At 44.7% G+C, this 18,109-nt stretch overlaps 1 protein-coding gene across 2 annotated transcripts in view; it reads right to left on the reverse strand.

Moving 5' to 3' along the window:
- Nucleotides 1-1,106: 1,106 nt before the first annotated feature.
- The window catches only part of LOC143776649 (START domain-containing protein 10-like), a 147,960-nt gene continuing 130,957 nt past the window's right edge, over nt 1,107-18,109 (reverse strand). For both annotated transcript variants that reach the window (XM_077266277.1, XM_077266278.1), the window contains exons 3-6: nt 15,796-15,899; nt 12,550-12,667; nt 4,347-4,399; nt 1,107-3,265 (exon numbers count right to left, since the gene is read on the reverse strand). In XM_077266277.1, the coding sequence (XP_077122392.1) occupies nt 3,038-3,265; nt 4,347-4,399; nt 12,550-12,667; nt 15,796-15,899 (503 nt within the window). In that variant the 3' untranslated portion in view covers nt 1,107-3,037. The remainder of the gene's footprint in view (nt 3,266-4,346; nt 4,400-12,549; nt 12,668-15,795; nt 15,900-18,109) is intronic.

The following is an 18,109-nucleotide window of genomic DNA, read 5'->3' on the forward strand; positions in this document are numbered from 1 at the left end:
AACAAGAGCTAAGGCTAAGCGCCAGAACTGATGCATCTAATGGATGTGCCATTTCAATGGTGGCTGAGAGCTGGTCTTATTAGGGTGGGAAGGGGCCAATATCCATGGACCTTCCGTACCTATTAATATCAGCCCCCAGCTGTCTGCTTTGCCTTTGCTGCTTATTAAAATAGGGGGGACCCCACTTTTTTTAACGGTCAGCCCATGTTTAATACTCGGCAAATGCAAAGCAGACAGCTATGGTCTGATATTAATAGACTGGGAAGGTCCATTGATGTCAGCCTCTTCCTATCACAATACGACCAACTCACAGCAGTCTGTTTTCCCTTAGCGTGTTATTCAAAGTAGGGGGGAACCCACTTTTTTTCACTTATTTATTTCTTAGTATTTTTCATTTATTTGTAATAAATAAATGAAAAAATATGGCATGGGGTCCCCCTTATTTTTGATAACCAGCCAAAGTAAAGCAGACAGCTGTGGTCTGGGCTGGGATCAGTCATTTTGCATTGTGACCGCTGAGCACCACCGAGCACTAATCTGATCTTGATGTTTTTAATTGTAAAAAAGAGAAGTTCACCAGCACAAACATCAAGGATATAATAAAATTAATTATACATTGGAAAAAATTAATAAAAAATCTGAAAGTAGGAGCCTCAAAACTTAGGTATAGGTTCTGAGGTTTCTACTTTTATGTTTTTAATCATTTTTTTTCCCACTAAAGAATTAATTTTATTATATCCTGGACGGTTGTGCCGGTAAACTTCCCTTTTCTACTATTTTGCCTGTGATCACCAGTGTATGCGGCACTCTCAGGAGAAACTCCAGCTTGATACTCATTTGCTCATCCACAAAGTCGTAAGCTCCACAATCCCTCTCTCTCCTCCCCTAAATTTTCCCTGATGTTTTTAATAATTTGGCTCCAGAATGTCCAGACTATTTCTGACAATCATAATGCAGCTGCAGTTTAGCATTTATATTTGGATTGCAAATCCTGGATTCTAAACTTAACTCCGATCTCTATAGGACCCAGAAGAGACAAAAAAAAAAAAAAAAAAGTAATGACTGCCCGACAATCATAACCTAAAAGGAAACAAGAATGACACAGATCATGGTGTCACGCAGTTTTATTGGTGGAGAAAAATATATATAAAGCACACTTTTTTTTCTTTTAAATAAATATCAGGTCAGATCACACTGGCATTTTACAGAAGAGATCATTTGGAAGATTAAATACTAAATGCAATTTATTAAAAGAAATATTCCTCTATTTTGTCTGATCTTAATAATTGTATCTCTATTAGCTTTAGAAAATCCAACCACTTTGGTCTTATTTTTCTCCAGAAGTGAAAAATCATTCCAAATCACATGATAATCATTACTTTGCTTTATTAAAACAGTGACTTGTTGTTCTATGCAAATATTAATAGGCGGGAGTGACTTGCAGTACCATTTCTCACCATATTGCTGATTGCATTGTTCATTGGAAACCAATGCAACAGTGCCACCACTCATTTTATTCTGGAAAAAAAAAAATGTTTTTTGAAGTCTAGTCACTCTAAAATAAAGGACACACAGTTTAATTGAAGGGTTTATCAAGGACTATATATATATATATATATATATATATATATATATATATATATATATTTTTTTTTTTTTTTTACTGTGGGACTAAGAACTAAGAGGCAGATAGAAGGTAAGCGCCCATCTCCGCCAGCGAAGAGCTGGCCGCTCCTGTCGGCAATTCAGTGGCTTCTGCTGACGTTGCGTCTCTTGTTTTAGTAATTACTTATATTCCCTTGGACACAATGCTGAATAATCTTTCCTAGAACCCTGTTGTGCCTCTATATACTTCCCTTCCAGTAGGAAAAATAAATAAATTGGCATCAAAGCAGGACTACCCCATCCCCATTGTCAATAGCGTTTGTCTCTATACAGTCTAAGGCCACAGTCACATGAGCGCGGATTCTGATTCTGATTGATACTAGCGTCAAACTCGGATCACAGTAAACTGACACTCTGATCAGATTCTCTTATCTAAGAAAATCTGATCAAACTGTAGAGAAGATGGAGAACTTTATTTCTCCATCTTCTCCATTGTCTGAGCCCATGGATGTCGGGCTGCACTCGGATGACAACTGTGTCCGGTTCGGTGTTTTACATGCACCTACAGACGTGTAGGGGTGCACATGATCAGATTATTAGATGCACTTGTAGACGCTGCATATTTTTTGAATGACGACTCAGCATGAGAAAAAAAAGATGCAGATCTGCACTGTCTCATAGTATGACATTGGTCCGAGTGCCATCTGATACAACATCGAATAGCACTCGTCAGATGTACACGCAGATGGGGCACAGGAAGAAAAGAAAAACAATGCCAGATTGAGGAGAACGGCAGCATTTACTCCATGTAAAAGGAAAAAGAAAAATGTATATATGTCATGCGATAGGTCCTCTGCAAGGTCATCACAATTCAGACCGCCATGACAACTAGACCAGGCAAATCTCAAATGCAAAAAACCATACTGGTCTCCAAACATAGGGCATTGACGTATGAACCATTCCTTAAAGTCTTTGGCCCTTCTTGATCAAGACAAACGATTTTCACGCTGGTCTTGAGAGGAGGCGTGCTGGAGTCAGACGCTCCACATTCATTAAGAGACGTGTGCCACCATGTGTTCCTCGCCACAGATCTTACTCCAGTCTTGTGGCGTAAAGCACATCGGTGGTTGCCATGCCCCCGTCCCATCCCAGCTCCGCTAACTTTGTCACAGCGGATTGAAAATGGTGGAGAATGCCACAAGTCACAAAATTGTAACGCAGTCTTACATTGCGCCAAAATTTTGAGAATTCTGGTGTAAGAGCTGTGGACCATTGGGCCCATGGACTACGATTTCTATTAGTAGATTGTAAAAGTGAACAGGACTGAAAGTCATCAAGGGTTAATTGCAAGAACTGGACTATATTATGTAGCTGAACACAAGAATTAGAAAAACATCCTATTGTTTAGATCATTTAGTGCTAAAAGTGCCTATTAATCCTTGGCGAGGCCATCTTCATCCTCACTGATGTGCGTCCGCTCTTCAGACACTCCGCTCTCATCTATGTTTTCCAGCTCATCCGCCCGCTGGATTGCCAGATCTTCCAGATTAACAGTAGGGAGTGTGTTCTGCTCCGGATACACCCAAGGCTTGAAATGAGGGTCGTGCTTTCTCTTCCATTCGGGATACTTTAAACCGGCCTTGTAAATCTTTTTCATTGCCTGTACGGAATCAGGAATAATAAAGAAAATACAAATGTTACGCTTCCTCGCTACATCTTGCCTTGTTGCAGAATTGAGGTCTAGCCTAAACATTGATGTTGGGTGCATTCATAAGAAACCATAGAGATTTGTGCCAGTATCGATCGTACTGTGGTAAAACACCATGTAAATGCATGAACAGCTATGTACACCTTCACACACAACTTTCATTTCTCATTTTTAATTTGCTGCCTAAAAACAAAAGCCTTATGACAAATTCCCTTTTAACTTTTGCTTCCCTATCAGTGCCCCCGATTCCATCGATGTGTCACTTGCTGACATTCTCATAAAATCCCCGTTTCTGCTGCTGCACATCTACCAATTATCTAACTGCTGAGCTCTGTATAACCCCGCCCCCACCACTGATTGGAAGATTTCCGTGTACACTGTGCATAAGCAGAAGGCTGCCAATCAGTGATGGGGGCGTGGTTGGACTACATGGCTGCAGCTTTACTAGTCCACTAGTGATAATCTCCTGCTGATAAAACAGTGATTTTATCAAAAGCACAGCAAGAAGCCCAGTAAGTGATACATCGCCGGAATCAGGGTCTCTGCCCCTACATTATACCATTATACTGCACTCACATTACCTGGCGAAACTCTGCTGACAGATTCACTCTAAAGGAAAATTCAGACTTTTTAATCTGTAGGTGTGCCACTATTGGCTCCATCAATCAGTGGAATGGGACAATGCTGCGATATCATGGACTATGTGTTGAAAGTGCCGCATGTGTAAGAATGAAGTGCCACTCGTCACCGCCACCTCCAGCAGATGGTTGTCTGTCAGATGGGAAATTAATGTAGTGAACGTTGCAATTAAGATTTTGGGTTTCCTTTAAATACAAATCTCCATTTATACAGCCACCCAAAACCTAAGGTTTGGGGAGGGCTGAAGGTTGCGTCGGCAGCAGAACGGTTATAGTTTGTATATATTTCTACCTCACTGACTACACTTATGGATCACTGCATCCTTGGATTCATTTTATACCTCAGTTACTGTTTTAGCACTAGAATATTTATTTAGTTGTGAAAACTTTCTTACCTTTGGAGCCACAAATTGAGAAACTTTATTCACCACCCACTTTGGTAACGATCCTTCAATATTTAAAAAAACAAAAAAAACAAAAAACAAGTGTTAACCACAGAAGTGTAACATCCGAATGAGTCCCACAATGTCTGTCAGTTATTTCATCCTTCTTTTCCACTAGATTTCTAAAACGTAATATGGACAAAACAGAATTCATCATCTTTCCCCCATCTCACTTGACTCCCCCAATGAGCCTATTCATCAAAGTAAACGGCTGCCCACTCTCCTCAGTCCCACAAGCTCGCTGCCTTGGTCTAATCTTGGACACTGATCTCTCTTTCAAAGCACATATCCAAGCCCTTTCCACTTACTGCTGACTTCAAATAAAAAATATTTCCCGGATCCGTACATTCCGCAACCGAGAATCTACAAAAACCCTAGTCCATGCCCTCATCATCTCCCGCCTCGACTACTGCAATCCCCTGCTCTGTGGCCTCCCCTCTAACACACTCGCACCCCTCCAATCTATTCTAAACTCTGCTGCCCGACCAATCCACCTGTCCCCCCGCTATTCCCCGGCCTCTCCCCTCTGTCAATCCCTCCACTGGCTCCCCATTACCCAAAGACTCCAGTTCTAAACCCTAACCATGACGTACAAAGCCATCCACAACCTGTCTCCTCCATACATCTGTGACCTCGTCTCCCAGTACTTTCCTGCACGCAACCTCCGATCCTCACAAGATCTCCTTCTCTACTCCCCTCTTATCTCCTCTTCCCACAATCGCATCCAAGATTTCTCTCGCGTATCACCCCTACTCTGGAACCCTCTACCACAACACATCAGACTCTCGCCCACCATCGAAACCTTCAAAAAGAACCTGAAGACCCACCTCTTCCGACAAGCCTACACCCTGCAGTAACCACCGATTGACCAAACCGCTGCATGACCAGCTCTACCCTCACCTACTGTATCCTCACCCATCCCTTGTAGACTGTGAGCCCTCGCGGGCAGGGTCCTCTCTCCTCCTGTACCAGCTATGATTTGCATTGTTCGAGATTATTGTACTTGTCTTTATAATGTATACCCTTCTTCACATGTAAAGCGCCATGGAATAAATGGCGTAATAATAATAATAATAATAATGAGGTCCGCCATTTTTATAGGTTGTAACATGTTATTAGACTGTAAAATAATCCTCTGCTTCAGCTTGACAAAGTCTACACGGACGTGTTCTCCTTCATATCAACAGCACCACCTAATGGACAAATAGGCTCACTGCGTTCTACAATCTGCAGACTTTTAAAAATGTATACCCAATGAGGGTGCTTTGCTCAATATTTACATCGTGGCCAAAAGCGCAACTAATATTCCAATGTTTATTATTGTAGTTGAGCTTTGGATGTTGGGTCATCAGGGGCTTTCTGTGTTTTGTTTGGTATAGCCTGAATGACTAATAGTATTGACATCACTGACTGGCTGTAGAATTGCAATGTGTTCTACATGTGATATGTGACCGGCACTTCATGTGTCTATCTCCAAGTATTAGGGGGCATTCAGACTGAGCAAGATCAGAATGCAGTGCACAGACTGGCCGGCAGCTCTCTCCACCTGAATGTGACAGCTGCATAGAAATACCTGAATTTATCACACTTTGGTAAGGAGAGCCGCCGGCCAGTCCGAGTTCCAATCTTGTTCTGATTTATACCCTAATACTTAACAGCTACCAACATGTGTGCGGCCCGGGCCCTGCTCTGGTCTTAGTATTTTGGATATAACGGTGTTGTCATGACAGTTGGTATACGTGAATCCCCATGAGTTTCTCTACCCACCTTTTTTACTCCTCATTTTTACCCTTCAACCAAACGGCCCGACCGCTTTATCTGAAATAAAAAAACTGACCACAATGGTATTTGGATAAGTTGGCCACAGCAGCCGTTTATTAACACATAATAACAAACAGTTTATTTATTAAACATTAACCACGGGGAGGGTGGTCCTCGAAGCCCCAAAATGTAATAAACTTGGCCTCCAGACCATAAAAACTTGTCTTCCATAACCGTAAAACTTGGCCTCCAGGTCACGTCTTGCCTCTAGCCGCTACGCTCCAGCTCAGAGACGCCCATAGACTCACCCGGCCAATTTCCTCCAAAATTACCCATATATCCTAATTATCACCTCCATGTGATCTTTTTGTTCCATTCCAAATTTGTTCACCCACGGGGGAGTCCAGGACCTTAGAGATCCCCCCCCCCTCCGATCCACCATTTCCATCACCACCAACCTCGAGGACCTCCCCCCCCACGCCACCAGCATAAATGTTCTGACCCCTCAAACATTTATGTCACGCCATACCAAAATACCTTTCTCAATGCCCTCTTGAATCGCCAGACACCACAAATCTAGACCTATCGCATTTAAATGGACCCCATCTTTCCTCCAGTATTCCCCTTGCCCAGACTCCAGATCCTTATGCCGAACCACAAGTGCCCCATTTCTCACCATAAAACGTGAAATCGCTCTGTTTAACTTAATCCTCGCCTTGTTCACACCATGAACAGATCTTGCCTCGCGCCAAACCTTCCTGGGCACAATGTCCGACCAAACAACCAACAAACGTGGAAACATAGACCAAAGCCGTAACATGTCAAACTTGATATCCTTAATTAGTTCCCTACAGGGACGTTTGCCCAAGTCATTGCCCCCCAAATGAACCACCAACAAGTCTGGCACCCGATCCAATCGAACAAATCTGTGGAATTCCGACAGCAATTGCTTCCACATCATACCCCTGTTTCCGATCCACCTCAGGGTTCCACGCGATCGGGGCACTCCCAGTTGTCTCCCGTCCGGCCGAACGTCGGCCCTCAATGCCGCCCAGAATACAAATGAATGACCCATGATCCAAATAAGCAATTGCCTCGGCTCTGAAAATAGAAAAGGAAACATCAACACCGTATAACTGAAAAGGAAAACTGCGGTCAATTAGATCAATCCGTTACAACAAAGACGGGCGAATGTAAGAACGAAATCTTACTGATTCCCACCGACCGATCCTCTGAACCATTTCATCTCCTAGACCCCTCCTGGCAGCCTCCGTTGCCGCCCCAATCCGGAATGAATGCCCACTAAAATTCTTCGCTGAAATGCCCCCTTTTTCCAAACAACGTCTAAATACAGTCAAAAATTGAAAACGGGAGAGAAATGACCCATCCTTATTCACTAACAATGGGCAATCCCCCGAACCTGGACCAGACAGGAACTCCCTCAAACATTTTACCGGGCAAACTGGAGAGCCGTTTACCTCAAAAAGAACCACTCGACAACCTTTACCTGCAGTATCCGTTTTGGAAGAACGCAAAATTATCACTAGCCTGTCCCCAAACATGTCCACATCCTGCCTCAGTATACCACCTTTCTTACACTTGGAAGGACTAACCAATTCACCTAACCGAAACGCACCAAAAAATGCTAGAGAAAATGCTAATCTAAACAAAATTACTTCCCCCATATCCGAACACACAGCCTCTAACTGATTTTCCAGATTTAATAAAACTTCATATGACACCGGCCGCCTACCGTCTGACACCTTCCAGCCTTTACGACAGCCTTTTACCACCTGCCGGACCAGAAACGATTTTGTCAAATCCTGCAACCCTCTAAGTTTAAAGCCAAAAGCCAAGCCTGATAACGAATTATTGATTTTTTAACACTGACCAACCTGACTCCCAGATATGACCGATAAATAAAATCAATTTGCTTTCGTCCTCTAAATCCGCACCCATCTGATTTTTCCACCGGACCCAAGAATCCCAGGCCCTCGTATAGTGCGACCAAGTTCCAGCCGACAGCGATCTGGCCAACAAGTCTCTCACTGCCCCAGCGGAAGATTCCAAAGCTCCTCTGAACAAACCTTCCCCGTGGGTTCCACTTGAGGTGCCAACTCCCGAACACGATCCCACTGCGAAGAAGAAAGAGCTTCAAGAATTTTGTTATATTTCAAAACCCCAAGCTCCGCCGTGACCCACAAATTAAAATTCAAACCAGCCCAAACCAATTGTTGTAAAACTCGCAGAAGAGAGTGTTTTGATGATGACAACGAATTAATAGCCTCCATGGCCCCAACTGAGTCGCAACAAAAACATATTTTCTTGTCTCGAACATTGCCTCCCCATAGTGTCAAAGCTACCACGATAGGAAAAACTTCGCGTAGTGTAATATCAGCCACTAAACCGTTCTCTTTCCACGTTTTTGGCCACTTGGCCACTAACCATTCGTTCCGAAAAAACAAAGAAAAACCCGATTCGTCCGCTGAACCGACCAAAATGCCGAGAAACTCCGCCGACACCACCGGCGCAATCCAGAGTGACTTTCCATTGTATGAATCCAGAAAAAATTCCAAAACTTTCAAATCATCCTTCAGATCCCTTCTAAGCCGTATGAAATGATTTGGCGCCCTAATCCCAACCGTGGCCAATGAAAGTCTACGACAAAAGGCTCTTCCCATTGGCATGATCCGACATGCGAAGTTCAGTTTACCAAGCAACGACTGGACCTCACGAAGTGTTACCTTCTTCAAGCTACCCACACGCTTCACCTCCAATCTCATGTTCACCAGTTTGTCCTCAGGCAATCTACACTCCATTGCCACCGTGTCGATTTCAATACCCAGAAAACTCAAAGATGTAACAGGCCCAACCATTTTTTCCGCTGCCAACGGAACGCCAAATTTTTTAGCCACCCCTTCCATCGAGTGAAGTAAAACCGAACAATCCGAAGAAAAGGCCGACCCAACAAACAAGAAATCATCCAGATAATGAACACAAGAACCGAGTCCTGTCACGTCCTTAACTACCCATTCTAAAAACTTACTAAATGCTTCGAAATAGGCGCATGACAATGAACACCCCATCGGTAAACAACGATCCACAAAAAATCCCCCGTCCCAAAAACAACCAAGCAAATGCATACTGTCCGGATGAACTGGTAGCAGTCTAAACGCTGCCTCAATGTCCGTCTTTGCCAACATGGCCCCTTGTCCACATTTTCTAACCCATGACATTGCCGAATCAAAAGAAGTATATAACACAGAACACAATTGGGGGTCAATTCCATCGTTTACCGAAGAGCCCTTCGGAAATGAGAGGTGATGAATCAACCTGAACTTGTTAGGCTCCTTTTTTGGTACAACCCCCAATGGCGACACTCTCAGGTTAACCATGGGGGCTGTGTCAAACGGCCCAGCCATTCTACCTAAAGCCACTTCTTTTTGCAATTTTTCAGTGACCACTTCTGGGAATTCCCTGGCTGATTTCAAATTCCTGGTTGATAACCTCACCTCCATGTCAACAAAAGGGATCTTGAATCCCTCCCGAAAACCATCACGCAACAATTTTGCAGCCTCTTTGTCAGGGTATTTATTTAGGAAGTGCTCCATCTCTTCCAGCCGAACCGGTGTCACCCCTTTTTTCAAAACCCTCAGATCCCTTCTGTTTTCCTCCCTTGAAGCACTTCGACACCCCATGATTACCTCCGCAGGCGGAACACTCGTGTTTGAATTTGCACTTGGCGCCGAACCTGCATGCGCCGTCATTGTATGAGAAGCACAGTCCTTTCTGTACTGCCACCGAGTGCCCTGACTGCCCTGAACCCCCGGTGCCCCCAAGAAACGATTGTGAACCCGAACCCCCTTTTCCAGGGGCCGTCACTCTCATCCATAGAGCTATGTCTTTATGTTCCCATCTAATGTTTGGACGAACTGCTTTCCTCTGGCGGAATTGTTCATCATATCTCAACCATCCTTGTCCCCCGTATACTCTATATGCCTCCCCTATGGTATTCATATAGCAGAATAGGGGCGAACAATTTTCTGGCGCTTTTTCCCCAATCACACTAGCCAATATAGCGAAAGCCTGTAAGCAATTATTGAATGTGCGGGGTATCAAACGAAAACGTCTCCTCTCCTCGTCTTCCTTTTTATACTCATCCCGTCTGACCCTGTCTAAATTAAAACGTTCAAGAGGGAGAAGTGAGAATATCTCCACGTATTCCCCCTTCCAAATCCTATCCCTTACTTCCTGCTTTAAATGTGTTCCCAGAGGCCCCTCAAAACAGACACACTTCACATTTTGCAGCATCCCCTAAACGCACTGCTTCATCTTTATCTTTGCCCCCGTTATCAACCGCCGTGGATACCTGACCCGTTATTGCGTTGCCCGAAGCCGCCTCGTCCCCAGCCGCCGCAGTAACCCCCGTTACCTCGCTCTGTACCACAGGACGTGACTCCAGACTTCTTTCTCCATCCCCTATACCCCTTCTATTACCTAACCAAGCCGCCGAGGGAGATAACGTACCCTGCGCACTCCCCGCCTCCCATAACCGCACTAAATCTTTAAGACTTTGTAATAAAACACCAGAGCCGCCACTAGCCCCCCCAACAGATAATTCCTCCCCCCTTGCATTCACATTTGAGGCTAGTGCAGGTAAGTAAAAAGAAGTGCAGTCTCGCTCACCTGGCTGCCTGGGTGCTGTGTTCCCAGCAGCCGCCAATCCGGCGTCCTGACGCGATCTCTCTGGGCGCATGCTTCCTCCATCCTCGTGCTGTCCCATGGAAGTTGATGCAGTGTGCAGCCAGCCTGACTCGACCGCTGCGTCCCCAGTGTCCATACGTCCCACATGTCCTGGTTCAAATCCATCTGATGATCCTCTTCTTCTAAATGAATGGCCTAATCCATGCTCCCCCCTCCTCTCCCCCTCCCCAGTGGCCAGAGATTCCCTCCCTCCTACTACACAGCGATCTCCTCCATGCCTGCGGTCAGCTTCGCCCCCCCTCCCCCTCCCCCTCCCAGCTGCAGCACAGGGACGTCCAGCTCTGCTCTCTGTAGCAGCAGCAGCAGCCGATGAGCAGGAGGAGACTCCCCACTGCCACTCACCAGCCGCCCTGCGTGCTGATGCTCGCCCCGCCGACTCCTCACTGCTGCTGGATGAATGCCGAGCCTGGGGCCGAACCGAAGGGGCCCCAGCCGTTCCTGACCCCGGATCCCTGGCTCCTTCTGCTGCTGGTGAGTGCTCGTGTTGCCGGCTTCCCCCCTGCGCTGAAGGCACCTGACTAGCAGGCCCTCGTGTGCTCTTCAGTACCTCTCTGCCCCGCCGAGCCGAGCCCATTCCTGGTTGGGCAGCGGCCGCTCCTGCTCCTGGATCCACGCTTCCTCCAGACGCCATCGCTGCAGGGGAGGCCGACACCTCCCCCTGTTGCAGGCCCCGCCGGTGTTGCGGATTCCTCCCAGCCGCAGGTTTACGCGCCGGCTGCCGACGCTTCGTGACCGCGGCCGGAGGGTCCCTAGAGGGGCTCCTTATACGGCGCCGGGCCCTGGGGGTAGCCTCAGGGCTGAGGCGCTCCGGAGGCCTAGACCTCCGAGTCTGTCGCCCTGCACTTAAACCTTGGGGTTGGTCGGCTCCCTCATCAGGCAGCAGGCCCTGAATGGATGCCTGCAGCCATCCCGCACCTCTGGTTCCCGCAGCCGCTCTCAATTGCGGCAAAATCGCCTCAATCTCCATAACTAAAATCAGCTCTGAGCTTGTTTCTAGTACGGTGGGGGACCTAAAATGGTTGCCCCACTGAGATGGCCGTTGCCCCTTATACTGCCCGCCCTTACTCCGCCTCTTCTCCCCATTCCCCCTCCCCCTAGCCATACATCATTCCCCTGATTCAAATTTATTAACCCTTCCCCACCCAAAATTCCCTCAACCCAATGCTTTCTCATGTATTATCACTTAACCCTGTCATGGCGTCCTCCCTTTGAAGGCCTGCGGCCCAGTACGGCCTTACTAAGCGACAGTGCAGATGACCACTGCAACCGATGTAGATGTCATGACTCGCCGAGCTCAGCGACTGGCTGCAGCGGTGATGTGATCTGCATCCAAAACTCTGAGGCCTCAGCAGCAGCTTAGATCTAGTTCTGGACCAGGGGAGGGTGAGGACCTGCAGTGTTATGTTATGTATATAAAAGCGTTTAGGGGTCTGCTTTTCATAGTGTTGAAACCCCTTTAATTCACGCTCCCCTTAGAATCCCTCGGTACGCAGAGTCACAGCTCAGCCAATATATCATGTCAGTGAGAACCTAAAAGTTATTGATCAATGCAAAATACGGATTTCACAAGATTTATTATTCTTTCTTGGAACTAATTCGGAGCCATGAGACGGATGCCTCGTCACGTTACCTTTCGGGTCGACTTGTGTGAGGTAGTAAAGAACACAGCTATTGTCTCCATTGGCTTTAATTAAATATCCAGTCTGCAAGGAAACGGCTCTGACAAAGTCTTTTCTTGGAGGGTGTTTCTGTAAGGGAACACAAGTCATTGTGATATAGTATACATAAATGCTGCTGTTCTTCCAAATCCGGCATTGTTTTACATTTTTTCCTGCGCCTTTTCATTCCTGAGATATGGCCCATCTTCCCTGTATACAAAAATGTAAGCAGTTTAGCCAACTGGGTGGGGCTCAATAAAAGGAAAAAAACAAACAAAAGGGAAGATTTGAACACCATGCCCTCTTGGATAACAAGACTAGATTTATATTCATAAAAGAGGGGGATATATTACAGGAACGCGGAGGTGCAGGGATAAAAGAAAAACGATGTCAGATACAGGAGAACAGCATTATTTACACCAGGTAATAATAAATCACATGTTTAGAACAAGTGATAGATCTTTTATTTAAAGGGAATCTGCCAGCAGGTTTTTGTTATGGAATATGGCAGCAGCCCAATGTAGGAGCCGGGACCCTGATTCCATTGATGTATCACTTTTTTTGGGAGTGCAGCAGTTATGACAGAATCACAGTTTTCTCTGCTGCAGAGCTCAGAATGCTGAGCTATGTATAACCGAGCCCACACCCCTAATTAGCAGCTCTCTGTGTACACAGTTTATTGACAGTAAGCTGCCAATCAGTGCCGGAGGAGTGGTTGGACTAGGAGGCACAAGACACCTAGTCCTGTTGTGATAATCTCACACTGATGTTATTTAAAACATCAAAACACAGCCCAGCTACTAACATATCACTGGAAGCAGGGTCTCTGATTACCTGTTGACAGATTCTTTTTAAAGCTGATCAGTCACCAAAATATGTTCCCCTATTTATTTGCAGCACATCATAAGGAGTAATATTTTCCCAGTTTGTACCCAGCACAGAATAATAATAATAATAATAATAATATTTGTTATTTATATAGCTCCAACATATTCCACAGCACTTTACATTACAGACGTTTACTGTATTCACGGGGTGTTTTCCCAACCTGCTCACCATTGACTGACGGTCATAGTGTATGGAGACAGATAAAAAGAAAATAATTTATTGACTTTTCTAGCTTTTAATTTGACATTGAACAAGCAGTTTGTGGAATTTGGTACACCAGAACAGAAAGAAGGAAGGAGATGGCAAGGACTAAGCTTTTCCTGTGGAACCCAATTGGTTCTTGCGCCCCAAAGCAAAATCTGTGACAGGCGGCTCGTTCCTTCCATGTGAGTGTAAGAGTGTGTACGGAAGCAACATGCTCTTCTTCCTTCACTACTAAAACTGGTGCAATTTTGTGTCTCACAAATGTCTTTTAAGTGCATAGAATATCACTGGCACTAATGTTTTGATATTGTGATAAGGTTAGGGTATGGAATGAGGACTTAGATCTAAAAGATAAGATAAGGAACTATAGCTAGGATAGGGTTTAGTACAGTGGAGGGCACTGTAGGTTGGGAAGTAGTTATATACAGTTAGGTAAGGGTTAAGTATAGATGAGAACAGCCCCAGTTTAGGGAATTTCCCAGTTGGGAGGGGTAGGAGCAGTAAAAAGACTAGGACACTTCCTGGTAGTTAGTTAGATGGAGAAGACAGTGAGATGAGAAGAAAAGCAGATTGAGCTAAGGGCCTGGATAGCACTGAAAAGTACGGTACTCCAAAGGAAGTAGCTTGTGGGCGGTCGCTACTAACTTCAGCGGGTCTTCCAAGGATATCCGGGGCCTACGGCCTGAATCAGGCACAAAAGCATGAGCCTTATTCACCTTCTGTAAGGGGAAGGCAGATGGGAACCATGTTAGAAGAGTGGGCCGGAAGCACGGGAGCTGTAGGGGTGGAAAGAGTGTCTCCAGGGCCAGTGGTACAAGAAAGTGAAGAAAAGATCAGGATGAACAAGTGGACACCTACTGTGCTGTGTCTGCAATTATCATCTGATGCTAAGAAAATTGAGTTATTGAAAAAGGGAACAGAGTCTGTCGTAGAATGTGTGGTGGCATCCGGGTCTGGGATCACAACTCCAAACGTGAGTGTTGTACACTATACACAAACTACCAACAGACAGGACGTTATCTTGTATTTGTGGGGTGCCAGGACATGGAGAAACAGCAGCCCCTCACCATGACTATCACCCTGGCCACCTCACAGAAGATTAGGAGACTGAACTTGTAGATTTTAAGCCCAGGGGGTCGGGAAGCACAGGAAAGTATGTACTTTTGGATCAGCATGTGGACTGACGTCACTAACTTCAGCAGACCTTCCCTGAATGTCTGGGACCTATGGCCTGAATAAGGTAAAGAATGCCTTATTCACCTTCCAGACGGGGAAGTCAGATGGTGAACTGCATCAGAAAGGCAGGTCACAACCCATGAAAGCTGCAAGGCCGGACAGAGTATCTCATGGGCCAGGGGTGCCAGACAAGAAAGGGATAACTCAGGCTGAAAAAGACGTGAGTGTAACATCGTATTGTGCTGTATCTATGATGGAAGTTAAACTGTTCAGCACATTTTGTTTGTTTAGAAAGGATCAAGTGTCTCCTGTTCAATGTGGAGCTGATCCAGAATCCGGGAATGCAGAGTCATGCAAACTCACACAATGGAGAAATTAAGTTCTCCATTTTCTGCACACCTGTGATCCCATTCTCACATGCGAGAGAATCGAATCGCAGTAAGTGGACACTCGGCTCACGCTCGCAGCAGAGTTTGAGCTGAGGATCATTTCCATATAGCATCTGATTCTCTGCGCTAGTCTGAGCGTACCCTTATTGTACTGGTGCCTATAAGCCCCTTGTGCACCAGGGCCTGGAGCTATTCCCCTGTTTAGGGAGCTTCTCTTGTTCAGATACTCCACCATTTTAATAGGTCTCATAGGTAGTGCGTTTGTTTTTGTGAAAGATTAAAAATAGGCTACCAATCAAGTAGCAATTTGGGCATATGGAAACTTTTAATCTTGAGCATTTAATTCAATCTTGGCTTCTTGAAAATGCTCAAGTTATTTCAAAACTGTGACAAAACGATGCTAGAAAAAAAAAAAGACTAGTTTCTATATGGAGCAATGCGACACGTCCTCCTTGACATGCGTCACCTTTGGACTGATCTCATTACATAAATGTGATGAGTTTCTACAGGTTTGAATATCAAGCATTAATAAAACTGCACAAAACCATATTCAGGCCTTACCGGGTGCTTAACGGAGTAATTGATTATCATGTAATCATTGCCAAGTGGCAACCAGGACCTCAGGGTCACAAAATCTCTGTTCTTAAGTGGACTTGGACACTTCCCTGTAATGAAGAAATATAAAATGACAGAACAGAGCAACATGGCATAATGAAAAAAACCTCAGACTACAAAGCTGCGATATCGGAAAGCAAACACATGCCACCAAGTAAACTCATTCATCTCCATGTAGGCTCATGTTCATGACTCACAATATAGCCGAAAATGACTATTCAGCTTAATTATTGAGTTCTGGTGTTTCGGTGAAGACCATTGAAAACGTGCATAAAATCAAGCACACAGTTATGTAATCCCTATAGAAAAAGTTGTCAGTAGCATGGGATGAAGAGTTCAGTAATTGTATCTCTTTTATATGATGCCATCTTTGTTTAGTCAGACCTTAGATTTACCCTGGACATCTATAACTGCGTCAGGCTGCACAACATCACAGAATTGGGTTGTTAAGCGTGGAGCTGTATGGTGTGAAGAAATCTACAATTGCATCATTCACTACAGAGTTACTACCTACATACATGATGTGTTGGCCTAATGCATATTGATCTGTATGTATTGCAACAACTATTGTTTGTTTAATATGATGTGATTTATATATCTGCATGCATATTGTTCACATGTCAACAAAGTTAAAAAAAAAAAAAAAAGTCCTCATTTACAGACAGGATGTTCCTCCTCCCCTTCCCTGTGAGCACATTCTTGTGTGTTCAGCTGAAGGTCACAGCAGATCTCTCTCTCTCTCGCTCTCTCAGAAACCAGATTGATCCTGTTCTCATGTTGTAAGCTGGATGTTCTTAATTCTTAATAAATGAATATTCTCTGTTGCTTGTTGTGGACATCACGCTGATTAACCCGCTGCTAACAGGTTATGGGCCCAGGAGTCAAAGCAATACCAAACCTCCAGAGCACAGAGATAGAAAGACAACAGCAAACTGAGAAGAAGCAAAATGGCCGCCAGCAGCAACTCAACAAAGTTTACAGTGCCAAGCCTGAATAACCAGAACTACCAATCCTGGAAATTCAAGGTGAAGATGCTGCTGATAAGAGAAGGTATGTGGAAATACACTCAGGACCCTAAGCCTGACCCAGTACCACAGGAATGGCTAGAAATGGATCAGAAAGCACAGAGCACCATATCACTCAGTATAGAGGATGATCAGATTGTGCATGTGTGCAAGTGTGAATCTGCAAAGGAAATGTGGGAGCAGTTGCAGAAAGTACATGAGAAAATAAATTTAAGTAATAAACTCTATCTAATGAGAAAGCTGTATCAGTCTAAGGTACACAATGACCAGGACATGCAGGACTACATTAGAAATACTCTGGAGACCATAGAGCGCCTGCGGGGCATTGGGGAAGATATGAAGGACTTCCATGTAGCAGCACTATTACTTAGTGGTCTCCCAGAAAGCTATGACACGCTTGTAACTGCACTAGATGCACGCCCAGATGATGAGCTGACATTGGAGTACGTCAGAGGAAAGCTTGTAGATGAATATAAGAGAATGGCAGAAAATGTGAGCAGCAAGATATGTAACAAGGAAACTGCTTTACAAATACATGATGTGCCCACCAGCAGAAACCACCCTAAAGAGACATGTGAATGTTTTGTATGCAAGAAGCCAGGTCATTTAAAAGCTGAATGCAGAGTCTGGAAAGCTAAAATGAATCAGCTGAAAAAGCAAAACAGTCAACAGAGAGTTAAGAGTGCTGTATCTGGAAACAATGATTCGGCAAATACTGAAGCTGCATTCACATCAGTCAATGCATTTAAATCAAAGCATGCGTGGTGTATAGATTCTGGTGCAACCAGTCACATGACCAATGACAGAGACTTCTTTACTAAGCTTAATCAAAGTAAGTCAGAGAAAGTGATAATGGCGAATGGTCAGTATATGAACTCAGAAGGCATAGGAGACGGTTATATTGATTGTAACATCTCTGCAACACAAAGTAGAAGGATCCATGTAAAGGATGTACTATATGTGCCTAGTCTTGAAAGTAATCTATTATCTGTGAAAAAGCTCACAAAACAAGGTAATGAAGTTACATTTAAGGTAGATAGCTGCATCATCTCAAAAGAGGGTCACACATTAGCAAAAGGAAAAATCAGAGATGAACTGTATCAGTTGAAATGTAAAGAGTGTGTATGCACAGCTAAGCAAGAACTGCACAAGAACTGTATTCATGTATGGCACAGGCGGCTTGCGCATAGAGACCCAGAAGCAATAAGAAAGTTATTTCAAGAACAATTAGCTGA

The sequence above is a fragment of the Ranitomeya variabilis genome, chromosome 5 (assembly GCF_051348905.1).
Source record: "Ranitomeya variabilis isolate aRanVar5 chromosome 5, aRanVar5.hap1, whole genome shotgun sequence".
NCBI classification, from domain to species: domain Eukaryota; kingdom Metazoa; phylum Chordata; class Amphibia; order Anura; family Dendrobatidae; genus Ranitomeya; species Ranitomeya variabilis.